The sequence below is a fragment of the Mytilus californianus genome, unplaced genomic scaffold (assembly GCF_021869535.1).
Source record: "Mytilus californianus isolate M0D057914Y unplaced genomic scaffold, xbMytCali1.0.p SCAF_7, whole genome shotgun sequence".
NCBI classification, from domain to species: Eukaryota; Metazoa; Mollusca; class Bivalvia; order Mytilida; family Mytilidae; genus Mytilus; species Mytilus californianus.
Window position 1 is genome coordinate 43,584,606 of NW_026262723.1, and position 25,699 is coordinate 43,610,304.

At 31.9% G+C, this 25,699-nt stretch overlaps 1 protein-coding gene and 1 long non-coding RNA gene across 2 annotated transcripts; one reads left to right on the forward strand and one right to left on the reverse strand.

Annotated features, from left to right (window-relative positions):
- Positions 1–3,127: 3,127 nt before the first annotated feature.
- Positions 3,128–5,959, reverse strand: LOC127710236 (uncharacterized). The gene is made up of 2 exons (XR_007986087.1): positions 5,458–5,959; positions 3,128–4,156 (listed from the first exon to the last, which is right to left on the reverse strand). It is a non-coding gene; the product is annotated as an uncharacterized LOC127710236 (long non-coding RNA).
- Positions 5,960–14,815: 8,856 nt separating this feature from the next.
- LOC127710067 (uncharacterized) lies at positions 14,816–24,456 on the forward strand. Its single transcript, XM_052215800.1, has 6 exons — positions 14,816–14,967; positions 18,218–18,493; positions 19,224–19,532; positions 21,999–22,043; positions 22,366–22,441; positions 22,856–24,456. Exons 1-6 carry the CDS (start codon positions 14,898–14,900, stop codon positions 23,310–23,312), a joined length of 1,233 nt encoding a protein of 410 aa, XP_052071760.1. The 5' UTR covers positions 14,816–14,897; the 3' UTR covers positions 23,313–24,456.
- The last annotated feature ends 1,243 nt before the right edge of the window (positions 24,457–25,699 follow it).

Consider the following 25,699-nt stretch of genomic DNA (forward strand, 5'->3'; position numbering starts at 1 on the left):
TTCCATCTATTTGTAAATTAATTTGCTGCACTGATGGTAGAACTATCTTTATATATTCTGTGTTCCATATTAATAGAAAGTGTAAATTTTGTTTTTGATAAGTAAACTAAGTATATTTTAAGTCATTATCCATCCCCCTTTGATTCATGTATTTTTTACCACCCTGTTTTCAATTATAAAATCAGAATGTCTCATCAAGTTAAAATATTTTATAAGGTAACTCCTCTAGGACCAATCTTTATAAATTTGATATGCTGTTTTTATTGCAAAATGAATATCAAACTAAGTTTTGACTTTAATTTTTGTGGTAAGAGTTATTGTTCTTGAATGATTGAAAAAAGAAATTTTATTTTGTTTAAATGCATTAACTCAGGACTTGTTAAGGTAACCCTTTCCAAAGGAGCAGGTATGATAAGACAATGCTTAGACTCCTTGTATTAGAAAATCAAAAAGTATCATACATAAAAAAAATCAAATAACATTTTAGAAATTTTATTGGTTTAAAGTGCTTTTTTTGATAAACCTTCATCAGGAATGCTCAAAGCAAAATATTTTAAAGCTAAGGATGTATAAATAACGGAACACAAGATGAGCTATACGACAAAAAGGGACATAAAAATAACAGCCAATTCCATCTAAGGTCATCTTTGCCATCTATTAATTTACATCTTTCAGATATTCAAAGTCTGTCAGATATTAGTATTTATTTTTTTGAATTGTGTCTTACATATTTGATTTAAACTTCTCATTTTGAGATATTGTCATTAATATATGAGCAAAGGGATCTAAAGAGATATTTTGCTACAAGATGTTTTTTTACAAAGATATTCATTTAGGTAAAATATTTTGTATGTTAAGGCATTGGCTTGTTAGCAAATTTACCAAAAATTGTATGTAAAATGACCTTTCAGGTCAATAATGTGAATTTCAACATGTTTATGAAGTCATAGTAATATCACAACTGACTTTCCTGAACAACACTATCAAGATTATATCACCTTAATCATTTATCTGTAGTTTAGATATGTTTTATTGTTCAAAATGACAAATGGATCACACACAAGTTTTACAACTTGGCAATGTCTTCTCCAAAGAAAACAAATCCTTATAAGGAAAAAAAAACATGAAGTGTAATTCCTAACAGTCGTGAAGCCTTGAAAAGGTTAGTGATATTGAGTAAGATGCTGATGCAGGTTAACATTTATATAGTTATTGCTCTTAAAAAGCTCAGTCAAATGGTTGTGTTAAAATTTGCCTTAGTTTGATTGAAATACCATATAGACATGATAGAGATGTAGAATCAATAAGACAGAAACCAACATATCCATAGCTCTACGACACAGGCTTTCCGTATATTAAGACATTTATGTAGACAAATTCCAAAATTAAAGCAAGAAATAATTTCAGCTAAGAAAAATATAAAGGTCGATATAACAAAAATAAAATGGCTACTTATTTGTATAGTTGTATATGCAAGGTTTTTTTAGCTATGCAAATATATTATATCAGTAGAAAAGTTTAAAAGAATTAAAATCTCACAGATAGCCCGACAATAAACAATAAACAAATTTGTACTGCAATTTCTTTAATATTTATAAAGATATATTAGACCAATGTACAACATGGTTATAGCTTGTCTTGTCAACATATAATTGAATATAATAGTTTTTTATACGACCGCAAAAAATTTTTGCTGTTGTATATTTTGGTATGAAGTTGGCGTCGTCGTTCGAAGACACATTGGTTTTCGCACAATAACTTTAGTTTAAGTGAATGGATCTCTATGAAATTTTACCATAAGGTTCAATATCTCAAAAGGAAGGTTGGGATTGATTTTGGGGGTTATGGTACCAACAGTTAAGGAATTAGGGGCCAAAAAGGGGCCAAAAATAAGCATTTTTGTGACTTCCAGACAATAACTTGTGTGTTAGTGTATGGATCTCTCTGACATTGTACCACAAGGTTTCATATCTCAAAGGGAATGCTGGGATTGATTTTGGGGGTAATTGCCTCAAAATTTTAGGAATTAGGGGCCAAAAACAAGCATTTTTCTAGTTTCATGACAATAACTTGTGTGTAAGTGTATGGATCTTTCTGAAATTGTACTACAAGGTTCCATATCACAAAGGGAAAGCTGGAATTGAGTTTGAGGGTAATTGCCCAAAACGTTTAGGAATAAGGGGCCAAAAAAGGGCAAAAAATAAGCATTTTTCTAGTTTCCAGACAATAACTTATGTTCAAGTGTATGAATCTCTCTGAAATTGTACTGCAAGGTACCATACCACAAAGGGAAGGCTGGGATTGAGTTTGGGGGTGATGAATCATAAGGGGGTTCAAAAAATTGGGGGGAGGGGGATTTTTTTTCCTTTTTTATACGACTGCAAAAAATTTTTTGTGGTCGTATATTGGTATGACGTTGGCGTCGTCGTCGTCTGGCGTCGTCCGGAGACACATTGGTTTTCGCACTCTAACTTTAGTTTAAGTGAATGGATCTCTATGAAATTTTACCACAAGGTTCAATACCACAAAAGGAAGGTTGGGATTGATTTTGGGGGTTATGGTACCAACAGTAAAGGAATTAGGGGCCAAAAAGGGGCCAAAAATAAGCATTTTTGTAATTTCCAGACATAACTTGTGTGTAAGTGTATGGATCTCTCTGACATTGTACCACAAGGTTCCATATCACAAAAGGAATGCTGGGATTGATTTTGGGGGTAATTGCTTCAAAATTTTAGGAATTAGGGGCCAAAAAAGGGGCAAAAAACAAGCATTTTTCTATTTTCAGGACCATAACTTGTGTGTTAGTGTATGGATCTTTCTGAAATTGTACTACAAGGTTCCATATCACAAATGGAAAGCTGGGTTTGAGTTTGGGGGTAATTACCCTAAACGTTTAGGAATTTGGGGCCAAAAAGGGGCCAAAAAACACATTTTTCTAGTTTCCAGACAATAACTTGTGTTCAAGTGTATGGATATCTCTGAAATTGTACTGCAAGGTACCATACCACAAAGGGAAGGCTGGTATTGAGTTTGGGGGTGATGAATCATAAGGGGGTTCACAAAATTTGGGGGGGGGGATTTTTTTTTTTCCTTTTTTTTTTCTTTTAAAATTTTCCATTTTAAGTTGGTTATTTCTGATTTATATTTAAAAGCAAATAATAATGATATGGTAGGAGATACACACCAAACAGGATGTGTAAATTATTATATAATAAGTATTGTGCAATAGCAAGAAATTTTCAATTGCACAGTATTGCACAATAGCAAGAAATCTTCAATTGCACAGTATTGCACAATAGCAAGAAATCTTCAATTGCACAGTATTGCGCAATAGCAAGAAATATCCAATAGCACAATATTGCGCAATAGCAAGAAATTGTCAATTGTACGGTATTGCGCAATAGCAAGAAATATTTAATTGCACAGTATTGTGCAAAAGAAGATACTTCGTATAAATTGCTTATTTCTTGACCAATTTCAATGGGGTTTTATTCTTGAATTCTTGGAGTTTTTTAATATGCTAAATCATACCGTGTATTAAGTTTTTGGATTTTGGGCCCCATTTTTAAATTGGTCCACATTGAGGTCCAAAGGGTCCAAAATTAAACTTTGTTTGATTTCATCAAAAATTGAATTATGGGGTTCTTTGATATGCCGAATCTAACAGTGTATTTAGATTCTTAATTTTTGGTTCCGTTTTCAAATTGGTCTACATTAAGGTCCAAAGAGTCCAAAATTAAACTTAGTTTGATTTTAACAAAAATTGAATTTTTAGGGTTCTTTGATATGCTGAATCTAAACATGTATTTAGATTTTTGATTATGGGCCCAGTTTTCAAGTTGGTCCAAATCGGGGTCCAAAATTAAACTTTGTTTGATTTCAACAAAAATTGAATATATGGGGTTCTTTGATATGCTGAATCTAACCATGTATTTAGATTTTTGATTTTTGGGCCCCGTTATTAACTTTGTCCACATTGAGGTCAAAAGGGTCCAAAATTAAACTTTGTTTGATTTCATCAAAAGTTGAATTCTTGGGGTTCTTTGATATGCTGAATCTAACCATGTATTTAGATTTTGGATATTGGGCCATAATAGGTGAATGTCCAATTTAAAAATTTTAAGTTCTTTGACAACATTCATTCTGTGTCAGAAACCTATGCTGTGTCAAATATTTAATCACAATTCAAATGCAAAGCTGTATCAAGCTTGAATGTTGTGTCCATACTTGCCCCAACTGTTCAGGGTTCGACCTCTGCGGTCGTATCAAGCTGCACCCTGCGGAGCATTTTATTTTTCTTTAAAATTTTCCATTTTAAGTTGGTTATTTTTTATTTATATATAAAAATTCTAGGAATTAGGGGCCAAAAAGGGGCAAAAAACGTGTTTTTCTATTTTCATGACAATAACTTGTGTGTAAGTGAATGGATCTTTATGAAATTGTACTACAAGGTTCCATATCACAAAGGGAAAGCTGGGTTTGAGTTTGGGGGTTATTGCCCTAAACGTTTAGGAATTTGGGGCTTAAAAGGGGCCAAAAAACAAGCATTTTTACAGTTTCCAGACAATAACTTGTGTTCAAGTGTATGGATCTCTCTGAAATTGTACTGCAAGGTAGTAAGGGAAGGCTGGGATTGAGTTTGGGGGTGATGAATCATAAGGGGGTTAAAAAAATTGGGGGGAGGGGGATTTTTTTCCTTTTTTTTTTCTTTAAAATTTTCCATTTTAAGTTGGTTATTTTTGATTTATATATAAAAATTCTAGGAATTAGGGGCCAAAAAGGGGCAAAAAACAAGCGTTTTTCTAGTTTCAGGACAATAACTTGTGTGTAAGTGAATGGATTTTTATGAAATTGTACTAAAAGGTTCCATGTCACAAAGGGAAAGCTGGGTTTGAGTTTGGGGGTTATTGCCCGAAACATTTAGGAATTTGGGGCCAAAAAAACAAGCATTTTTACAGTTTCCAGACAATAACTTGTGTTCAAGTGTATGGATCTCTCTGAAATTGTACTGCAAGGTACAATACCACAAAGGGAAGGCTGGGATTGAGTTTGGGGGTGATGAATGAAAATTTCCCTTTTTTTTTTTTTTCCTTTTCTCACTTTTTTTTTCTTTAAAATTTTCGATTTTAAGTTGGTTATTTTTGATTTATATATAAAAGCAAATAATAATGATATGGTTTGATTTCATCAAAAATTGAAATATTTGGGTTCTTTGATATGCTGAATCTAACCATGTATTTAGATTCTTAATTTTTGGTCCCGTTTTGAAATTGGTCTACATTAAGGTCCAAAGGGTCCAAAATTAAACTTAGTTTGATTTGAACAAAAATTGAATTCTTGGGGTTCTTTGATATGCTGAATCTAACCATGTTTGTACTTAGATTTTGGATATTAGACCATAATAGGTTAATTAAAAAATTTTAAGTTCTTAGACCACATTCATTCTGTGTCGGAAACCTATGCTGTGTCAAATATTTAATCACAATCCAAATTCAGAGCTGTATCAAGCTTGAATGTTGTGTCCATACTTGCCCCAACTGTTCAGGGTTCGACCTCTGCGGTCGTATCAAGCTGCGCCTAGTGGAGCATTTTATTTAGCAGTTACATATATATTAGCCATTTGTTGGCTTTTTTATACCATTATTGATATAACAAAATCAAAATTTGGAACTACAATTTCATGATTCACCAGTTTATCATTTGAATTACTGTTTTAAATTAATATTGTTGTTTTTAAGGGTAACATTTTCTTAAAAAGATGTGGTATGACTGCCTGGTTAGGCTTTAGCAATGTTATCTAGTTCTAGATTCTATTGTAAAAGTTGTGTTCTATTATAGATACATTGAGGTTACACAAGTGCGATAATTGGTTGATCAGTTTTTATAACATTTTAAAAGCATGAAAGAGCTGTGAAAGTTCTTTTTCAATCAAGAAATTGCTATCCAAACAACACAAAATGAGAAAGTTATAAAAACTTAAGGTCCATTGTGAATGTTGCCTCAGATAGAGATTGTTATCTTAATTTATGTTGCTACAGAGTTATATTTGTTACAAATTGTACATTTGAAAAAAAATTTAAAACAGAGACCTATGGTCAGATTTATGTAAAAACACAATTATTGTATATTTTTAGAATCAAAATTTATTATGAGAAGGGTCATTGTTTGTTTTTCTTGTTAATCATCTGTGCCAGCCAGGCTTTAACGTAAAATTAAGAAACTATAGATCACTGTACAGCCTTCAACAATGAACAAAGCCCATACTTTGCAGCAAGCTATGAAAGGGCACAACATGACAAGTGTAAAACAATTAATAAGAGGAAACTAACAGTACGATTTTATGTAAAAAAAAAATAAACAAAAAACAAAATGTGATATTACAAACGACAACCACTGAATTGCAGGCTCCCGACTTGGGGACAGGCACATACAGAATGTAGTGGGGTTAAGCATGTATGAGGACGCCCAAACAATCTCAAGAGCACAACATAAGATCAAACTATAAAAGTCTGTTGGAAAAGGCAGTGGCGGATCCAGAACTTTTCATAAGGGGGGGCCCGCTGACTGACCTAAGGAGGGGCCCGCTCCAGTCATGCTTCAGTGATTCCCTATATAATCAACCAAATTTTTCCCACAAAAGGGGGGGCCTGGGCCCGGGCCCCCCAGGGCCCCCCCCCCTGGATCCGCATATGAAAGGCTTGCTTGGCTCATGAGATAAATTAATAAGGCAGTGGCAATTTTGCCTGCACCGGCAATATAGTGATTTTTATATTTTGCCGGTTCTTTGAAAAGAGTTAAATTTATTATTAACTTTTGAAAAGTACTGTAAACATGTGCACTGTCAACATAAAAGAATCAAATAATTACTGATATACCATTAGCTAAATAAGAAAACAGCTAACAATATTTCAGATACATATAATCGTTTAAAAATATTTATCAGTCAAAGTGAAAATAAGAATTTATAACAAGAAATAAAATAAAAATATTTAGCATCCATTTGTTGTAATGAAATCCTATCAAAACATGTAGTTGAAATTATTTCTAAAATCAGTTAGAGTCTAATGCTACATGTATAAGAATAAAATTGAGATGATATTTTGCCGGCTTGAATTGAGATATTTCAATCCTTCGCAAACTATAGATTCATATACATGGATGTCAATACCACACACTAAGCAAATTCACTCTGCTGTGTCCTTCTGTGATATATTGGTATTTTTTTTAGCATTTTCAATCTAAAATGGTTGATCCATTACTCGTAATGAAATTGCTATTTCACAACGGGATGTGATTAAATGTGACATGAATTTCAGTAGACATACAAATAGAACAAATGTTTACATAGCTCTGATTTGGACGGGATCCTTCCGATTTGGGGGAAAAATCAAGTTCTGTCACCATGAATGCGTGAATATTTTAATTCAGAATAAATCAAATCTTTATTTCTGATCTCTTTTTTGCTTTGGACGGTGTTCATATTTTACCGTTAAAGAACTTCTATATAATTGAACAAAATTTGCATTTAATTGTTGAAGTTTATCATTAAAATTTTGAAAAGATATAAACTTTTCACCGACCACAAATTGGACATCTTGCTCGTTAGAATCCATACTTTAATCGACCCCGTATGACAAAAATGAACATCATATTGGTACATATATCTGGAAGTTTAATCATGTTAATGATTTTACATAAAAATTAAATTGTTAAATCTATTTCACAGATTGCTCTTAAATCAAACATTTTTAGAAATATTTTGCGGGTAACAATAACTGTAGGTAACAATATTTTTTTTTTTATTGTTACCTGCAATTTCCGTTCGAAATCAGGTCCCTCTCTGGAAATGCATCTCGTCAAATATTCTCGGAAGTAACCATTATTATTTCTTATTGTTACTTTTTGCGGGTAACCGTAGCCAGTGCCTGAATATTATTGAGCATGTGAATTTATTTTAAATAGATATAAGAAGATGTGGTATGAGTGCCAATGAGACAACTCTCCATCCAAGTCACAATTTGTAAAAGTAAACCATTATAGGTCAAAGTACGGCCTTCAACACGGAGCCTTGGCTCACACCAAAGCCTTCTTGTCATGATTGACACACCAGTTTATTTTATAGTTACAATTAAAATTTGTCTGTCTTTAAAAATCGCTTCCAGATCCAGAAGATTGAAACAGATTTAGGTGTTAAATTAATTATATCACATCTTGAGAAGTCAAAATTGATGAATTTGAATAAAAATTCGGCCGATTTACTACTTCCAAGGTCATAAATAAATTTGATCTCATTAAATTTTGGCTTTTGAACCAACTTGGTAACATGGTTTTTTTTTAGCCATGAGTAAGGCAGCACTAAACCAACTGGAAAACACCTTAAAGGACATTCTCAAAGTCTGGCAGTTGTTAAATAAGGCTAATATTTATAAAGAACATTGCAAAGACAACACTTTACATCTTTGAAACCAAATCACATTTGAAAACAAATGAATTTGCAGTATTTAGATAGACAACCAATGTTAAAGCTTTTATCTTTTGTAAGATCCATTGGCAACAGAAGGAATATCCCTAACACAGTATTTGCTATGTCATTTTGACTGCTAATGTTGAAGTAGCATAGCAATTTCAAACATAAACCAAATTGGTAAAAAGGTGAAATCGAGCATTTCGTAAAGGTTTACAGTAACATGACATGGTTTCTCGCTCTAGTGTGGGAGTGCAAGTTATCGAATAATGAAAATGAGAGGTGAAACCGTTCTTTTTATTTTGAAAGGAAGGGATGAGCCTATGAACAAGTTATCAGAGAGTATCTGCATTTGAATATTGCAAAATGCATGAAATGCAAAAAAAACATATTAAGTTGTTTGCTGGCAGTCAGTGGGACATTTTACATTCTCATTCAGCAAGATACACGTAGAATAAATACGAGATCTGAAAATGCACAAATAATGATAATGATAATAATATATTAATAATAATACTATGTTTCAAGAGGGTAAACACAGTTAGTTAAAATAAACTAACCTTCCCTGAAGCATATACAAATAAAAATACAATCAAATACAGATTTGTACACATAGTTAATCTACAATTATATAGATCAATGTATCATTATAAAAGAAATAACAGTTATAGAGGTATACATACAATACTAAGAACCATCCAACTGAATGTTGCTGACGATAATCGGTTGTTATCAGGTCATACCAATTTTGATCCATTGTTAAATTCCTGTTTCTGAGATTCGACCATTTACTACAAGGACATCGGCAATATTCTGACCTGATTGATATCCGATCTCATGTTACCAGTGGTGTGGTGCGTATCAATGGTGTTTTTGGTATAGGCTTCGTGATATATTAATGTAAGAGCTGTCAGATATTGTTTCAGTTTTGTCACAGAGCAATTTTTGTTTTAGGGTAGAACGGATGTCTTCCTCTATCTTGAATTTAAAATAATCTGTCTAGATCTTTAACGAAATATGAAAATGTTGAAAAATGAATGTAAAAAAAACTGAAAGACTTTCTTATAAATGAAGAAAACTACATGTTTACTTAAAGGATACATGTCGGTCGATTCAGCTGAAAAACGGACTAATTACACAGTGTGTATGTTGTCGGGTTCGACAGTAATACAAGCTTTCCCCTACACAACCACATCTCTATACTTTGTATTTTCCCTTTTATGTCTACATATAATGTACAAATATTAGCATAAATTATACAGATTTTAGTCTTGTTGCACATTTTCATACATTACAAAATATTTTCACATAAATATCGGACCCTAAAACTCAAATAGAAAAAATGCAGACATTAACATCAAAGCTTTTTTAGATTTGATAATTTTTTGGGCTGAAAAGTTATCAGAGAGTATCTGCATTTGAATATTGCAAAATGCATGAAATGCAAAAAAACATATTAAGTTGTTTGCTGGCAGTCAGTGGGACATTTTACATTCTCATTCAGCAAGATACACGTAGAATAAATACGAGATCTGAAAATGCACAAATAATAATAATGATAATAATGTATTAATAATAATACTATGTTTCAAGAGGGTAAACACAGTTAGTTAAAAAAAACTAACCTTCCCTGAAGCATATACAAATAAAAATACAATCAAATACAGATTTGTACACATAGTTAATCTACAATCATATAGATCAATGTATCATTATAAAAGAAATAACAGTTAAAGAGGTATACATACAATACTAAGAACCATCCAACTGATTGTTGCTAACTATACTCGGTTGTTATCAGGTCATACCAATTTTGATCCATTGTTAAATTCCTGTTTCTGAGATTTGACCATTTACTACAAGGACATCGGCAATATTCTGACCTGATTGATATCCGATCTCATGTTACCAGTGGTGTGGTGCGTATCAATGGTGTTGTTGGTATCGGCTTCGTGATATATTAATGTAAGAGCTGTCAGATATTGTTTCAGTTTTGTCACAGAGCAATTTTTGTTTTAGGGTAGAACGGATGTCTTCCTCTATCTTGAATTTAAAATAATGTCTAGATCTTTAACGAAATATGAAAATGTTGAAAAATGAATGTAAAAAAAAAAACTGAAAGACTTTCTTATAAATGAAGAAAACTACATGTTTACTTAAAGGATAAATGTCGATTCAGCTGAAAAACTGACTAATTACACAGTGTGTATGTTGTCGGGTTCGACAGTAATACAAGCTTTCCCCTACACAACCACATCTCTATACTTTGTATTTTCCCTTTTATGTCTACATATAATGTACAAATATTAGCATAAATTATACAGATTTTAGTCTTGTTGCACATTTTCATACATTACAAAATATTTTCACATAAATATCGGACCCTAAAACTCAAATAGAAAAAATGCAGACATTAACATCAAAGCTTTTTTAGATTTGATAATTTTTTGGGCTGAAAAGTTATCAGAGAGTATCTGCATTTGAATATTGCAAAATGCATGAAATGCAAAAAAAACATATTAAGTTGTTTGCTGGCAGTCAGTGGGACATTTTACATTCTCATTCAGCAAGATACACGTAGAATAAATACGAGATCTGAAAATGCACAAATAATAATAATGATAATAATGTATTAATAATAATACTATGTTTCAAGAGGGTAAACACAGTTAGTTAAAATAAACTAACCTTCCCTGAAGCATATACAAATAAAAATACAATCAAATACAGATTTGTACACATAGTTAATCTACAATCATATAGATCAATGTATCATTATAAAAGAAATAACAGTTAAAGAGGTATACATACAATACTAAGAACCATCCAACTGATTGTTGCTGATGATAATCGGTTGTTATCAGGTCATACCAATTTTGATCCATTGTTAAATTCCTGTTTCTGAGATTCGACCATTTACTACAAGGACATCGGCAATATGCTGACCTGATTGATATCCGATCTAATGTTACCAGTGGTGTGGTGCGTATCAATGGTGTTTTTGGTATGGGCTTCGTGATATATTAATGTAAGAGCTGTCAGATATTGTTTCAGTTTTGTCACAGAGCAATTTTTGTTTTAGGGTAGAACGGATGTCTTCCTCTATCTTGAATTTAAAATAATCTGTCTAGATCTTTAACGAAATATGAAAATGTTGAAAAATGAATGTAAAAAAAAGAAACTGAAAGACTTTCTTATAAATGAAGAAAACTACATGTTTACTTAAAGGATAAATGTCGATTCAGCTGAAAAACGGACTAATTACACAGTGTGTATGTTGTCGGGTTCGACAGTAATACAAGCTTTCCCCTACACAACCACATCTCTATACTTTGTATTTTCCCTTTTATGTCTACATATAATGTACAAATATTAGCATAAATTATACAGATTTTAGTCTTGTTGCACATTTTCATACATTACAAAATATTTTCACATAAATATCGGACCCTAAAACTCAAATAGAAAAAATGCAGACATTAACATCAAAGCTTTTTTAGATTTGATAATTTTTTGGGCTGAAAAGTTATCAGAGAGTATCTGCATTTGAATATTGCAAAATGCATGAAATGCAAAAAAACATATTAAGTTGTTTGCTGGCAGTCAGTGGGACATTTTACATTCTCATTCAGCAAGATACACGTAGAATAAATACGAGATCTGAAAATGCACAAATAATAATAATGATAATAATGTATTAATAATAATACTATGTTTCAAGAGGGTAAACACAGTTAGTTAAAAAAAACTAACCTTCCCTGAAGCATATACAAATAAAAATACAATCAAATACAGATTTGTACACATAGTTAATCTACAATCATATAGATCAATGTATCATTATAAAAGAAATAACAGTTAAAGAGGTATACATACAATACTAAGAACCATCCAACTGATTGTTGCTAACTATACTCGGTTGTTATCAGGTCATACCAATTTTGATCCATTGTTAAATTCCTGTTTCTGAGATTTGACCATTTACTACAAGGACATCGGCAATATTCTGACCTGATTGATATCCGATCTCATGTTACCAGTGGTGTGGTGCGTATCAATGGTGTTGTTGGTATCGGCTTCGTGATATATTAATGTAAGAGCTGTCAGATATTGTTTCAGTTTTGTCACAGAGCAATTTTTGTTTTAGGGTAGAACGGATGTCTTCCTCTATCTTGAATTTAAAATAATGTCTAGATCTTTAACGAAATATGAAAATGTTGAAAAATGAATGTAAAAAAAAAAACTGAAAGACTTTCTTATAAATGAAGAAAACTACATGTTTACTTAAAGGATAAATGTCGATTCAGCTGAAAAACTGACTAATTACACAGTGTGTATGTTGTCGGGTTCGACAGTAATACAAGCTTTCCCCTACACAACCACATCTCTATACTTTGTATTTTCCCTTTTATGTCTACATATAATGTACAAATATTAGCATAAATTATACAGATTTTAGTCTTGTTGCACATTTTCATACATTACAAAATATTTTCACATAAATATCGGACCCTAAAACTCAAATAGAAAAAATGCAGACATTAACATCAAAGCTTTTTTAGATTTGATAATTTTTTGGGCTGAAAAGTTATCAGAGAGTATCTGCATTTGAATATTGCAAAATGCATGAAATGCAAAAAAAACATATTAAGTTGTTTGCTGGCAGTCAGTGGGACATTTTACATTCTCATTCAGCAAGATACACGTAGAATAAATACGAGATCTGAAAATGCACAAATAATAATAATGATAATAATGTATTAATAATAATACTATGTTTCAAGAGGGTAAACACAGTTAGTTAAAATAAACTAACCTTCCCTGAAGCATATACAAATAAAAATACAATCAAATACAGATTTGTACACATAGTTAATCTACAATCATATAGATCAATGTATCATTATAAAAGAAATAACAGTTAAAGAGGTATACATACAATACTAAGAACCATCCAACTGATTGTTGCTAACTATACTCGGTTGTTATCAGGTCATACCAATTTTGATCCATTGTTAAATTCCTGTTTCTGAGATTTGACCATTTACTACAAGGACATCGACAATATTCTGGCCTGATTGATATCCGATCTCATGTTACCAGTGGTGTGGTGCGTATCAATGGTGTTTTTGGTATGGGCTTCGTGATATATTTATGTAAGAGCTGTCAGATATTGTTTCAGTTTTGTCACAGAGCAATTTTTGTTTTAGGGTAGAACGGATGTCTTCCTCTATCTTGAATTTAAAATAATCTGTCTAGATCTTTAACGAAATATGAAAATGTTGAAAAATGAATGTAAAAAAAAAACTGAAAGACTTTCTTATAAATGAAGAAAACTACATGTTTACTTAAAGGATAAATGTCGATTCAGCTGAAAAACGGACTAATTACACAGTGTGTATGTTGTCGGGTTCGACAGTAATACAAGCTTTCCCCTACACAACCACATCTCTATACTTTGTATGTTCCCTTTTATGTCTACATATAATGTACAAATATTAGCATAAATTATACAGATTTTAGTCTTGTTGCACATTTTCATACATTACAAAATATTTTCACATTAATATCGGACCCTAAAACTCAAATAGAAAAAATGCAGACATTAACATCAAAGCTTTTTTAGATTTGATAATTTTTTGGGCTGAAAACTTTGACTTAATATTCAAAGGAACATTGAAATGTTTTTGAATAGAGACAATGCCATACTATGCGTTGGAAGTGTATTGATTGATGTTATAGTCTGAGAAATCATGATTTATTTGCAAGTTATAATTGGCTTAAACAAGCGTTCAGTTATCGAGAGTTCTCTTTTATAGGTTATTTGTGTCAAAACTTCTCTTTTTGTAAGTTGTTTCACGAGTGTGCTTCGTGTCAATCTGATTGGTTAAGTCTTTTCCCACTTGTTCTTATATAGAAATAAGAAGATGTGGTATTAGTGCCAATGAGACAACTCTCCATGCCGTTTTGCTGTTACACCACTGTCCAAGCATCAACCACGCTTAACCCCATTATGTGTGTGTCTGTGTCCAAGACTGGAGCCTGTAATTCAGTGTTTACCCTTGGTGTGTGTCTGTTATATTTGTTTTTCTTTTATTGTTTTTACATACATTCATAAATTAGGCCATTTGCTTTCTAAAAGAAATAAACAAAAACCATATGACAGACAGCAATCACCGACAACCACAGAGTTACAGGCTCCTGGCTTAGAAACTTTACATTATTTTAAACTAAATAAAACTGCTTGTGCAAGAACGGTTGTAAGCAGTTATTCGAGAGGAACGAGAAGATGGGATAGCTAAAACATTTAAATTACTTAAAGTACCTTGCATGACCATCGATCGTTTAACATTTATTTTATGGCTGGTTTATTTATAAATTAGAATAGGTAATCATAAACTTCCTGTACAGGAAAGTGTGAAACGACCTTGAAATGGCGGATGATACAATTAATTTTGTAAAACTCTCTGTTGCAATATTATTTTTTTCAGACAAATTACACGGTAAGGATTTTATTTTCCTGTTTTATTTTGTGTATTGACCTGCTTATTATACGTTATATATATATTTCTTGATAATTAAAGGTGCCAACACGGAGCCACAGCAACATTCATACATGTACATGTATATAGAGTCATAGAAAACTGTCTTATAAATAACTTATCAATTTATCAGACATCAGAAAACAGTTTTAAAGTAAATTTCTATGTGATAGGACAATAACTTCCGCACAAATCGCTCAACCTTAACTATCTTAAACTTGATCTGTAACTGCTTATCATCTATATGACTATAAGCTAAATATCTTATTAATGGATTCAGACATTTTAGAAAAAAAACACGGATTCATATTTTCAAGTCATTTTCTAATTCGTGGGGCAACAACTTCCACAAAAAACTTGAACGAACCTGAAATGTAACTATATACTAAATATCTAATCAATTGATTCAGCAGGCATTGTAAAAAAAGAGAGCCAATTATATTTTCAAGTAACTTTCTATATCAAAGTGCTATACCGATCGCAAATATCGTTCAACCGGACCAAGGCTTAAAATCTGAACTTTTTATGATTTACTTTATGTAAAAAAAATCTTAATCAGTTGATACAGGCAATATATGTCAATGAAGAAATAGCATCAAAATGTGGTGCACACTGAATAACCCGCGTAGCGTGTTATTTAAAAGTGTGCACCACATTTCTGAGGTTATTTCGAATAGACAGAAAATATATTACAGTCAGTCCTTATAATTTTATGCTAACTTCCATTTTTACAGAGTAATCATGATTATTTCTATGAGCTGATAGACAAAAACCTTTCAGCCAATCAGAAGACGCATTACATCCAAAATTAAATTATTCAGAAATACGTAAAAAAATTTATCTTAGGCGATCACCGGAGCATCAAAGTATTTAGATTTTAGATAACTAGATAGAATATAAAGTTTCAACATGGCAAATAATTTGAGAGGCCTCAGACTACATAAAAATTTTAATGAATAAACTGACTGAAAGCAAGAAAATGAAGGAGCACACATAAGTGAAAATATCTGAAGAATAACATTTAATATGCCATAACTGTTACATGTGTTAAATATAAAAGCATAAACCTCCAGCAGGGGGACATTTTTTCTGGTACTGCATGCTCCATTTGTATTATTGATTTTTCTGGTACTGCATGCTCCATTTATGTTATTGATTTTCTGGTACTGTATGATCCATTTGTATTATTGATTTTTCTGGTACTGCATGCTCCATTTGTGTTATTGATTTTTCTGGTACTGCATGCTTCATTTGTGTTATTGATTTTTCTGGTACTGCATGCTCCATTTGTGTTATTGATTTTCTGGTACTGCATGCTCCATTTGTGTTATTGATTTTTCTGGTACTGCATGCTCCATTTGTGTTATTGATTTTTCTGGTACTGCATGCTCCATTTGTGTTATTGATTTTTCTGGTACTGCATGCTTCATTTGTGTTATTGATTTTTCTGGTACTGCATGCTCCATTTGTGTTATTGATTTTTCTGGTACTGCATGCTCCATTTGTGTTATTGATTTTGTCCATTTCATAATAGAGAGGTGGAAGATACCAAAGAGATATCCACACTCATAAGTAGGAGACAAACTGACAATGACATGACAAAAACGAAAACACAATCAAGGCAAACAATATTTTAACAGATTACAAATCACAACATAGAAAACTGATACTAAGCAACACGAATCCTTCAACAACGATGGGTATTCGTACGTGCTCCGGAAGTGTAAGCATTTTCATTCGGGTGAAATGTAAGGAAAAAAATTAAATTGATATTATTACATGTAACTGTTTTAACTTTCTGTTAAAATTATAAGAAAATATAAATCCGTAGAAATTATATTAATTAACAATTTCTTAATTTTTCGCAAACGACTTTTCTAAACACGGGAGGTTTCAACTGGTATCGGTTATTTGAATTTGTATTTGGTGTTAGTCTCTTCAACTTGATAAGATTGCGTGCAAAAACTAAAATGTTACTACAATACGACTAGGAGATGAACGCCAAAAAAAAAAAACAAAAAAAAACATGAATAGGACTTCGATTTGAGAAAATGAAATAGGAATTCGATTAAATACGGTTGAGAACTTGGCGTCGAATCGGAATTATATTTTATTATGACGTCAGAACGAGCTCCCTTTTAAGAAATGGACGTCGATTAGAGACTGGAAGTTTTTCAGAATTTAACGCATGAAACCAACTTTTATATGATTTGTTTATAATAAATTTAAAAAACGACTCAAATTTAGGCATATTTACTGGCATTATTTTCGAAGATACATTGAAATTTTGTTTATTTGTTTTTATCATTTACAGATATCGGCCGTATAAAACATATGCAAAATATGTACGTTTTTGCATGGTCAATATTGCCGGAAGTCAAGGTTGGTTATTTGCCCTCGGGGCCAATATCGATATTATTTCTCGAAAATCCATATTGTGCCCCCGACATTGACTTCCGGTAACCTGTCAGTCAAAAACTATTTATAAGGTTGGTTATTTGCCTTCAGGGCCAATATCGATATCAGACCTGGAAAACAAATATCGTGCCCCCGAAATTGACTTCCGGTAACCTGTCAATCAAAAACATTATTATTAATTCACTGTGACACATTTTTTAAATTTTTTTTCTTCAAATGATTTTTTTGAATTTTTGTTGAAAATATTAAACATAATTTGATAAATGCTTTCTTTTTTCTCCAGCTTGAAAATATGTGATAAATAGATCAACAATTGATTATTACATGGCATTTTCCATATTGGCCCTGGTATCAGCCCTAGACTCCCATATCAAGCAAAAGGGCTTTATTTTCCATATTGGCCCTGGTATAAAGCCCTCTGGCTTGATATGGGAGTCTAGGACTGATACCAGGGCCAATATGGAAAATGCCATGTAATAATCTATAGTACACAAACCTGTCCATAAGAACTTGATAAGGACCGACATCATCATGAAATTTCTATTGACATTTTAAAACTTAGAATGGTCAGATCATTTTCTCAAGTTTATTTGATAGTAAAATTAAAACAAAATGAAAGGATGCGCATTTTTTTGTTCCTGCAGTTCTACGAAATATAACCAGTAGCTGTTTTCATACCCTTTTTCTCGAGAACGGTATCAAGTTAAAATACTAGTATATATGAGAATAACAAACAATTTATCTTGTTTGGTGTACGGACGTTTAAATATGTTTTTTTCTCTTTAATTTAAAGGCTTAATCTTTGAGAGATTGCTATGTGAAAATTCTGATGCAGAACTCAACTGTCCTGTTGGAAAAGCAATAGACGATATCAATATTACATTTAATGACGAACAAGATGCTTGCAGTCTTACAGATGACGATTATACAGGGACCATAGCTTTGAACTCAACATATTACCCATCATGCATTGGTCACAACTCGTGTGTATTAACGGACAAAATTGTCAATTTTTTTAGTTCAGTTGCGGTCAAAACGAAGAAGTTATTTATCGAATATCACTGTGTTCGTAAGTAAATGGTAAAATCAGTGTAGAAAAGACACGCTCGATTAGAACGATATCTTAATGAAGAAGTTTTTATTTGAAAATGCATATACATCGTGCATGTCCTGTACGGGATGTTTAGTTCACTGACCAAAATGTAATTTTGTTTTGTTCAAGGCAGATTATGACTTCAGCTTTACCAGTCCAAGACGACATGAACCATACAAATTCATGTAAAAGAAAAAATGCATGCTTAACCGCACTTGATTAGAAGCAGCACATTTTGCTTCTCGAAAATAAAATCTGAACAAACATCGCACTGTTTCTAGTAAATAATTAAAGTTCATGGAGAAGAGACACACTAACTTAAGCATCGAGAAAACATCATATCAATTTATTTTTATTTCAAAATGCATGTTCATCCTGTCTGATAAAAATGAAGACATTTTCATTCTATGCACATGATGCATTTATCACTACCAGGACTAGTCAACAGCAAGCTTTATCACCAATGTGGATCACTATCCTTTGTCTAGGGAATTGTACCATTTTGCTCAAGTACAAAATTACAAAATAAAGTAAAATTCAAAATTGTTTAACAATAAATTTGTTTTAAAATCGTATGACACGAACATTGAATTTCCACTAATGTTAATATAGTTTCAAGTAAGTCCTATATGCCTAAAATATAGTTGATAATGCAATTGGCATTTTACTAATAATCTGAAAATGTGCATTTCTTATTTCTTTACAGATGAAATGAATCAGCACCATAACCCAAAGGATGCTAGAACTGTTTGTCCCTTCAATATGGAGTCAGTAAAATGTGGAAATAGATTAAGACAAATAGAAATTCAGTCGGTTGAATTGATGCAGTATTCATCGTTTTGCGAAAATCAAAATTGGGATATAAATTGCACAGACTTGATTCACCAGAGATTAAATACATCATGCAATGGAAAACAAAAATGTGAACCACTTATTTGGAAAGAATCAATCTCTACATGGGATGATTGTATCAGAATACCAAAGTTTGTTAATATCTCATTCAGTTGTATAAAAGGTCAGTCTAGTAATGTTAGCACTAGGTACACAACTTAATTCCAATTTCATAAATTTATTTCAATACATAAAATACACATATTTCATCATCGTATAAACTGAAGTTGTAAATTCTCAAAGTTAAGAAGCCCTCTCAATGATCAATTTGAATAGACAAGATATGCGGAGTTTTAATATCAACTAGCACACTAACAAACTGGTGAAGCGGGAATAATAGAACAGAAACTTTTCTCACGAAAAGGCAACCATATCAATAGTTTGCAAATATACATGCGGATGCACATTTCTTGTCTTCCAGTATTTATCGATAGAATTGTATTCGAAGCTGTTTTCACAGATTTTTTTATAAATATGCTAATCTTTGCTGCATATTGATACAAAAAATTGGAGCTAAATGTACATACAAATTCAAAGCTCTTTTCGGACAACACTTTTCAGAGTGTTATAAGAAGTCTATAGGATGCTACAATTTTCCGAAATCTGGTATATTTTCAAAAACTAAATTATGAGCCTGCTGGTCTGTTGATCGTCCTGAAAATTTTCAATATAAAATATTGGTTTTTGTGTGAATATAACGATTTGAAAGTTGTGTCTATTCAGGTGAAAGAATTAAAGGAAGAAATTAGTACAAAAAGGATTTAACCATTTTGTTTAACAATTTAAAGAATTTAAAGAACAGGTCGTATCACTTTGTGTACATATGTGCGTTTTTCTCGATTTAATGTTTATATCTGAATAAGCTAAAAATGAGAATGGAAACGGGGAATGTGTCAAAGAGACAACAACCCGACCAAAGAACAGAAAACAGCCCAAAGGCACCGATGAGTCTACAACACAGCAAGAAAATACCACACTCGGAGGCGGTCTTCGGCTGGCCCCTAAACAAAAAATGTGTACTAGTTCAGAGAAAATGGACATCACACTTAACTCCGAAACATATACATGAACCAAAATTTAAAAAAAAAACATACAAGGTCCGTTTGAATTTGCATAAGGCCTTTAATTCAAAAGTGAATTGGATTTTTTTGCAATTTTTGCCTGAATTTCTCTGGTGTTGGTAAGTATATATACTGTATTGACGTCTCAAAGTCACGAAATCAATTGATGTTGGTACCTGATTAATGTATTCCAATAGCCACATTTAACCCAAATATAAATAAAATTTCTATAGCCTGATGTTTTCATCGCTGCATTATTTAGAGGGAAATGATAGCATTATAAAACAATTCTGTTTTTTTATCATTATTACTTTTTGCTGTATAAACTTTTACCAGTGTGTAAACTTATGAGTATCATTCTCGTGCAAAACGTGTCAACATTTGAAGTTATCTAAATTTTAGTGACAAGAGGTAAAATTTTGTCGCTAGACTTTCCACTGTTATTGTTACAAAAGATAATCAGTTTTACGTTACTAAATGTACGTTTTAAATTAGGTAAGTTTTCCATCATATTCCATAAATGGCACTAACATATGCACACCATTTGCGCATTTCATCGTTATAACAACAACGCAAGCCAAATTTTAGAATATAAAAGTATGACACCGATTTTAGTGCGCATGACTCGAAACTATACCTACACCAAATGTTTGATAAACCAAACAAATAAAACAATAAAAGCACCAAAACTAAACAATACATGAACAACGATGTAAGGTGTTTGGTTTTGAAAGATATCAGGATAATATTTTATCAAAAACCGATGTTCAAAGCTCCTAAATTCATTACGAAGACGAACATCTAGGAAAATACAAAAACAAAGCAGCAAGACCGAAAGTGTCGACAGAGTTAGCGTCTCTTGCAATACATGTATCAACTGTGATGCTAATCAACAATCAGTCAAAAAGTTACAATCGGTAATAGGACACAGTCGGTAAATGTACATATAAGCTGACTATTCTGGTACCTAGAGACCAAAGACCACTAAACATGTCGCTAGTCAGTTGAGACACATACATATCGTATCGGATATATTGAACTCGTCCATCTGTGTTAATATCGAGGACTCTTATTCATATCAAGTTAACCTGCAGAATTTACTGTTACATGTTGAAGCCAAATTGTCATTTAAGCGTTAAAAAATAAACTTAGAATAAGAAATCATTATGCAAAAATGTATTTTTGTATACTAAGTTTTCAACAGGTAAATTGAAAAAATAAGCTAAACTATCATGCAATTCTAGTTTTCATTGAATGAAATATCTATTGGAATTTCATGTTATACAATTCTCATATCCAAATAAAACTTTTCAAATAAGAATTACTGTTAAGACCTACGTTCCTGTACCTTGTTACAGTACATGATTACAAATAATATTCATAACGATATTATGAAACCAAAGACTTTAAAATCTAAACAAATTGAAAAACATGAAAAAAGTATATCTGTATTTAGAATCTATTACTTATATAATACAAATAGCACTCATTTGAGTAATGAACTTACGAAATTTTTATTTAACTTTCAGCAATCCTTCCTAATATTCCGTTACAAGATGAAACAAATGTAGTAGGTTGGTATAATTCTGCCAAGTTTATTCAAAAGATTTTACAAGATGAATGGGGAAAACATCATTTCGTCCAACGAGAAAATGACATTTGTGTGTTTATTGTGTAGTTGAGATGCTATCTCAAAGAAGCGTAGCCAACATCGTCTTTTATGCATTCAATCATTTTTCAACGTATCTTTGACGATGCGGATTGGTTTTGTGAATTTTACGACTTAACGTTGCGATTTTACTTGAATTAGAAGGAATATGTAGCATGATTATGTATTAACATTAGAAGAAGCTTGCATTTAATAAACTCAATTAATTTGCATTTCATTTTATACAGGTGTGGCAGTAGGCGTTACAGTTGGACTTATTACAATTGTCGGAGTCATTGTTGTGTATATATGGTTTATTAGAAGGTAAAGACATTTGTAATTAAGAGATAATCTTTTATATCCTTCAACGTTATAAACATTAATTACTATGCCATTATATTCACACAACATTATAGTTGAGGAAGGGGTAGAGAGTGTTAGTATTGCCTAGCCTTAGATTTCACTAAAACACGGACCGATTGTATTTTTTCATGCAGTATTTCCGAATTTGTGATACCAGTTTTGAACAAGTCAGTTATACTTTGTAATTTGATCAGAAAATGTATGAGTGTGAAAGTAATTATTTTGGTATATATTAATTGAAATGAACAAGACGGGAACAAGTTTGACAACATATCAAACTTAGTTTCTTTAAGGTGGGTTGGTTGGGTCATAATTATACTGAGTGATTGAAATTGATAGAGTAATGATTTATTTGTGTTTTTTTTTTTTCTGTAGAAAAGTGACAGATGACAAACAGGATATAACTTATCATCAAGATGAAAACAAATATAACACCGGCAATGAAAACACCGAAATTCCTTCGGACTCCAACTATGAGATGTTGACAGCTGATCAAGAATCGAAAAGTTATGATAAATTATATCTAGATTTTAGGCAACATTCTTGTCGAGATCATCCAGACAGAAACAACAAAGACATCGAAAATGAATACATTATTCCGTGTCAGGTAACCCAAAAGAATAAATCGAAACAAACATATGAGGACCAAACAGTCAATCACATAGAATTGAGCATTGGAACTGGAATCAGAGAACAAACACAGAGTTCATTATCCAATTCTGCAGATTATTTTATAGTTCTTGAACCTAAAGGGGACCAACATGTACAACATCCCAATTCCAATATATACGAAATGGCAAAACCTATAAATGGAAATGTAATGGATAAATAAGAAAATGTATCAGAAAATGAACATTTTGTATTCGATTAAGATCAATTAGATGTTTCGGGAAAACATATTTGCCCTGTTAATCAGCAGGACATATATAGTAGAACTGTTGACCCAGTGAACTATAGTTCTTCTCAAAGCAACATAAAACTGTTATCCATCTTACATGCGACAAAGTCTATCGTTCGACAACAAAACATGCCTTTAATAAAGCATTACATTATTTGTTACAGCTAGCATTATTCTTCATGTTCCGCTATAAAGATGATGTTCTCTCATTCAAAATTCAGTGCTTGATGACTATGTTGAACTATTCCATCCCATTGAACTTTAAAGAAAGGATACTGCAGTTACATTTAAATCTGCTTTGTGTCTTCAATTACATCCAGAAATTGATTATTGTGGCAACATTCCAGCAGAGATGTCCATATGGTTGTGCTAATCTTCCAGGTGATACCATATTAGCTTGCATATCAATCACGATTTCCTCGATCAAAAGATGTTGCTTACAACGAAGATGATAAACCGAAATTCCGAATGAAAAACTTGGATATTATTCTTTAGAGATATGTATTAATTTTTCTTATCTAAATGGAATACATGTCACAGATAACCTCAGATATGTTTTATAAAATGTTGTATGTTTTTTTTTTATCAATTTTCTTTGTCATGGTCGTGTCTGTTTTTCTGTTTTCTAAATGTGACCTTGTCTGCTTTTTGGTAATTGTCGTAGCCACAATCCGTTCTTTTTTTTTTCTCAATTTTGACATCCACGAATGCGGCTTATCATCGATTTGTCCCATGGGTGCCACTAATGGAACGCAATCCGCCTATTCTTCTGGAGAACTTGAGAATACCGATTTTTTTTTTTTTTTTTTTTTTTTAACTCAGTCTTAAGTTTTTTGTGTTTTGTTTTTTTAGACTGTTTTTTGTCTTATCGTTGTTTTTATTTTTGCAATTTTCAAAATCAATTATATTTCTTAAGTGTCAGGCAAAATTTAACGATAATGTGGCGATTTCCTCTATAATTGATTAATTTAGAGTCATAATAGGAATGTAAAGAAATCAGTAGTATTGAGTTTATATTTTATACTTCGAAATATGTTCAACACTTTTATACCTATCGATTAAAAGCCTTGTTATTTATTGTAACATGTTGCCTTTAAAGACTATTTCAAAAATAATAAACATCTGTTGAAATGATAGCAGGACACAAAATGGAATATTGTTAGAATTTCAATTAAATTTAACAGCCACTATAGTAGTCCAGTACCAGTTACCGTCAGAAATTCGCCGTTTTTCTCAAATAATTTATTAACTGGAAATACTTTTGGAAATATTCTTTTAACACGAAAAGGGGTAACCAAAAGTTAAGTTTTTGACCATGGACTCGGAGATTAATTCCTCTTATATACAGCGAAAAGCGGGTTAGTAGTGAGGCGATTTCTGCTTGAAATTTTGTGGATACGAGGCCCAGTTACCGTCACTTATGAATCTAGTTCCTAAATTATAGAAATGTCCTATTAACAAGAAAATTATTGTCATATTTTGTTGTTTTGAGATGGAGGTTCGTCAAATGAGCCAACAATATCGTCATTCTGTCCATAAATATCAAATATCTCGGACTTTTGCTCAATCTGAACGAATCTCGAATTTATTTCACCTAAAATCAAACAATTACACTGTACTGAAGGGGATCATAGAAATTGATTCTAAAATTAATAAACCTTTTTTTTTATATACCTTTCAAGAAAATTCTATGTCCAAATTAAGTTTTGCTATTACTTTATCTGAAAACAGCTAGTGTTCTAAAATTGAGGGCGTCATAAAGTGATGACGTCATGTTCCCGCTAGTGTATCTCCCTACGACGTGGCGAAAGAACTCAAAAACAAATCAAGATTTACGAGTTTTGAGTTGATCAAACAAAACCAAGTTTTCAAAAAATAAAATAAGAGTTTTTTTTAGATAATAGCAGTATGCCGTATTTACACAATGCGTCCGTTATTGCATAACATGCAAGGTGACGGTAACTGGTCCTCAGAGTATACACTCACATTTATAATACCAAATCTCATAAAACACAAATTAATCAAGTTAAACTAAGGATGATGGCATGTATTTTGCCAAGTTAGTCATTAAAATGTTGCAGGGTTAATAGAAATAAGAAGATGTGGTATGAGTGCCAATGAGACAACTCTCCATCCAAAAGTCACAATGTGTAAAAAGTAAACAATTATAAGTCAAAGTACGGTCTTCAACACGGATCCTTGGCTCACACCGAACAGCAAGCTATAAAGGGCCCCAAAATGACTAGTGTAAAACAATTCAAACAGGAAAACCAACGGTCTAATCTATATAAAAAACGAGAAACGAGAAACACTTAAAAACC

What these genes read in the sequence shown, in the direction of transcription:
- LOC127710067 (XM_052215800.1), top strand. Translation starts at nt 14,898, where the DNA reads ATGGCGGATGATACAATTAATTTTGTAAAACTCTCTGTTGCAATATTA. An exon ending in TTTTTCAGACAAATTACACG is followed by an intron (nt 14,968 to 18,217) that starts GTAAGGATTTTA and finishes TTTAATTTAAAG; the next exon opens with GCTTAATCTTTGAGAGATTG. An exon ending in TATATATGGTTTATTAGAAG is followed by an intron (nt 22,442 to 22,855) that starts GTAAAGACATTT and finishes TTTTTTCTGTAG; the next exon opens with AAAAGTGACAGATGACAAAC.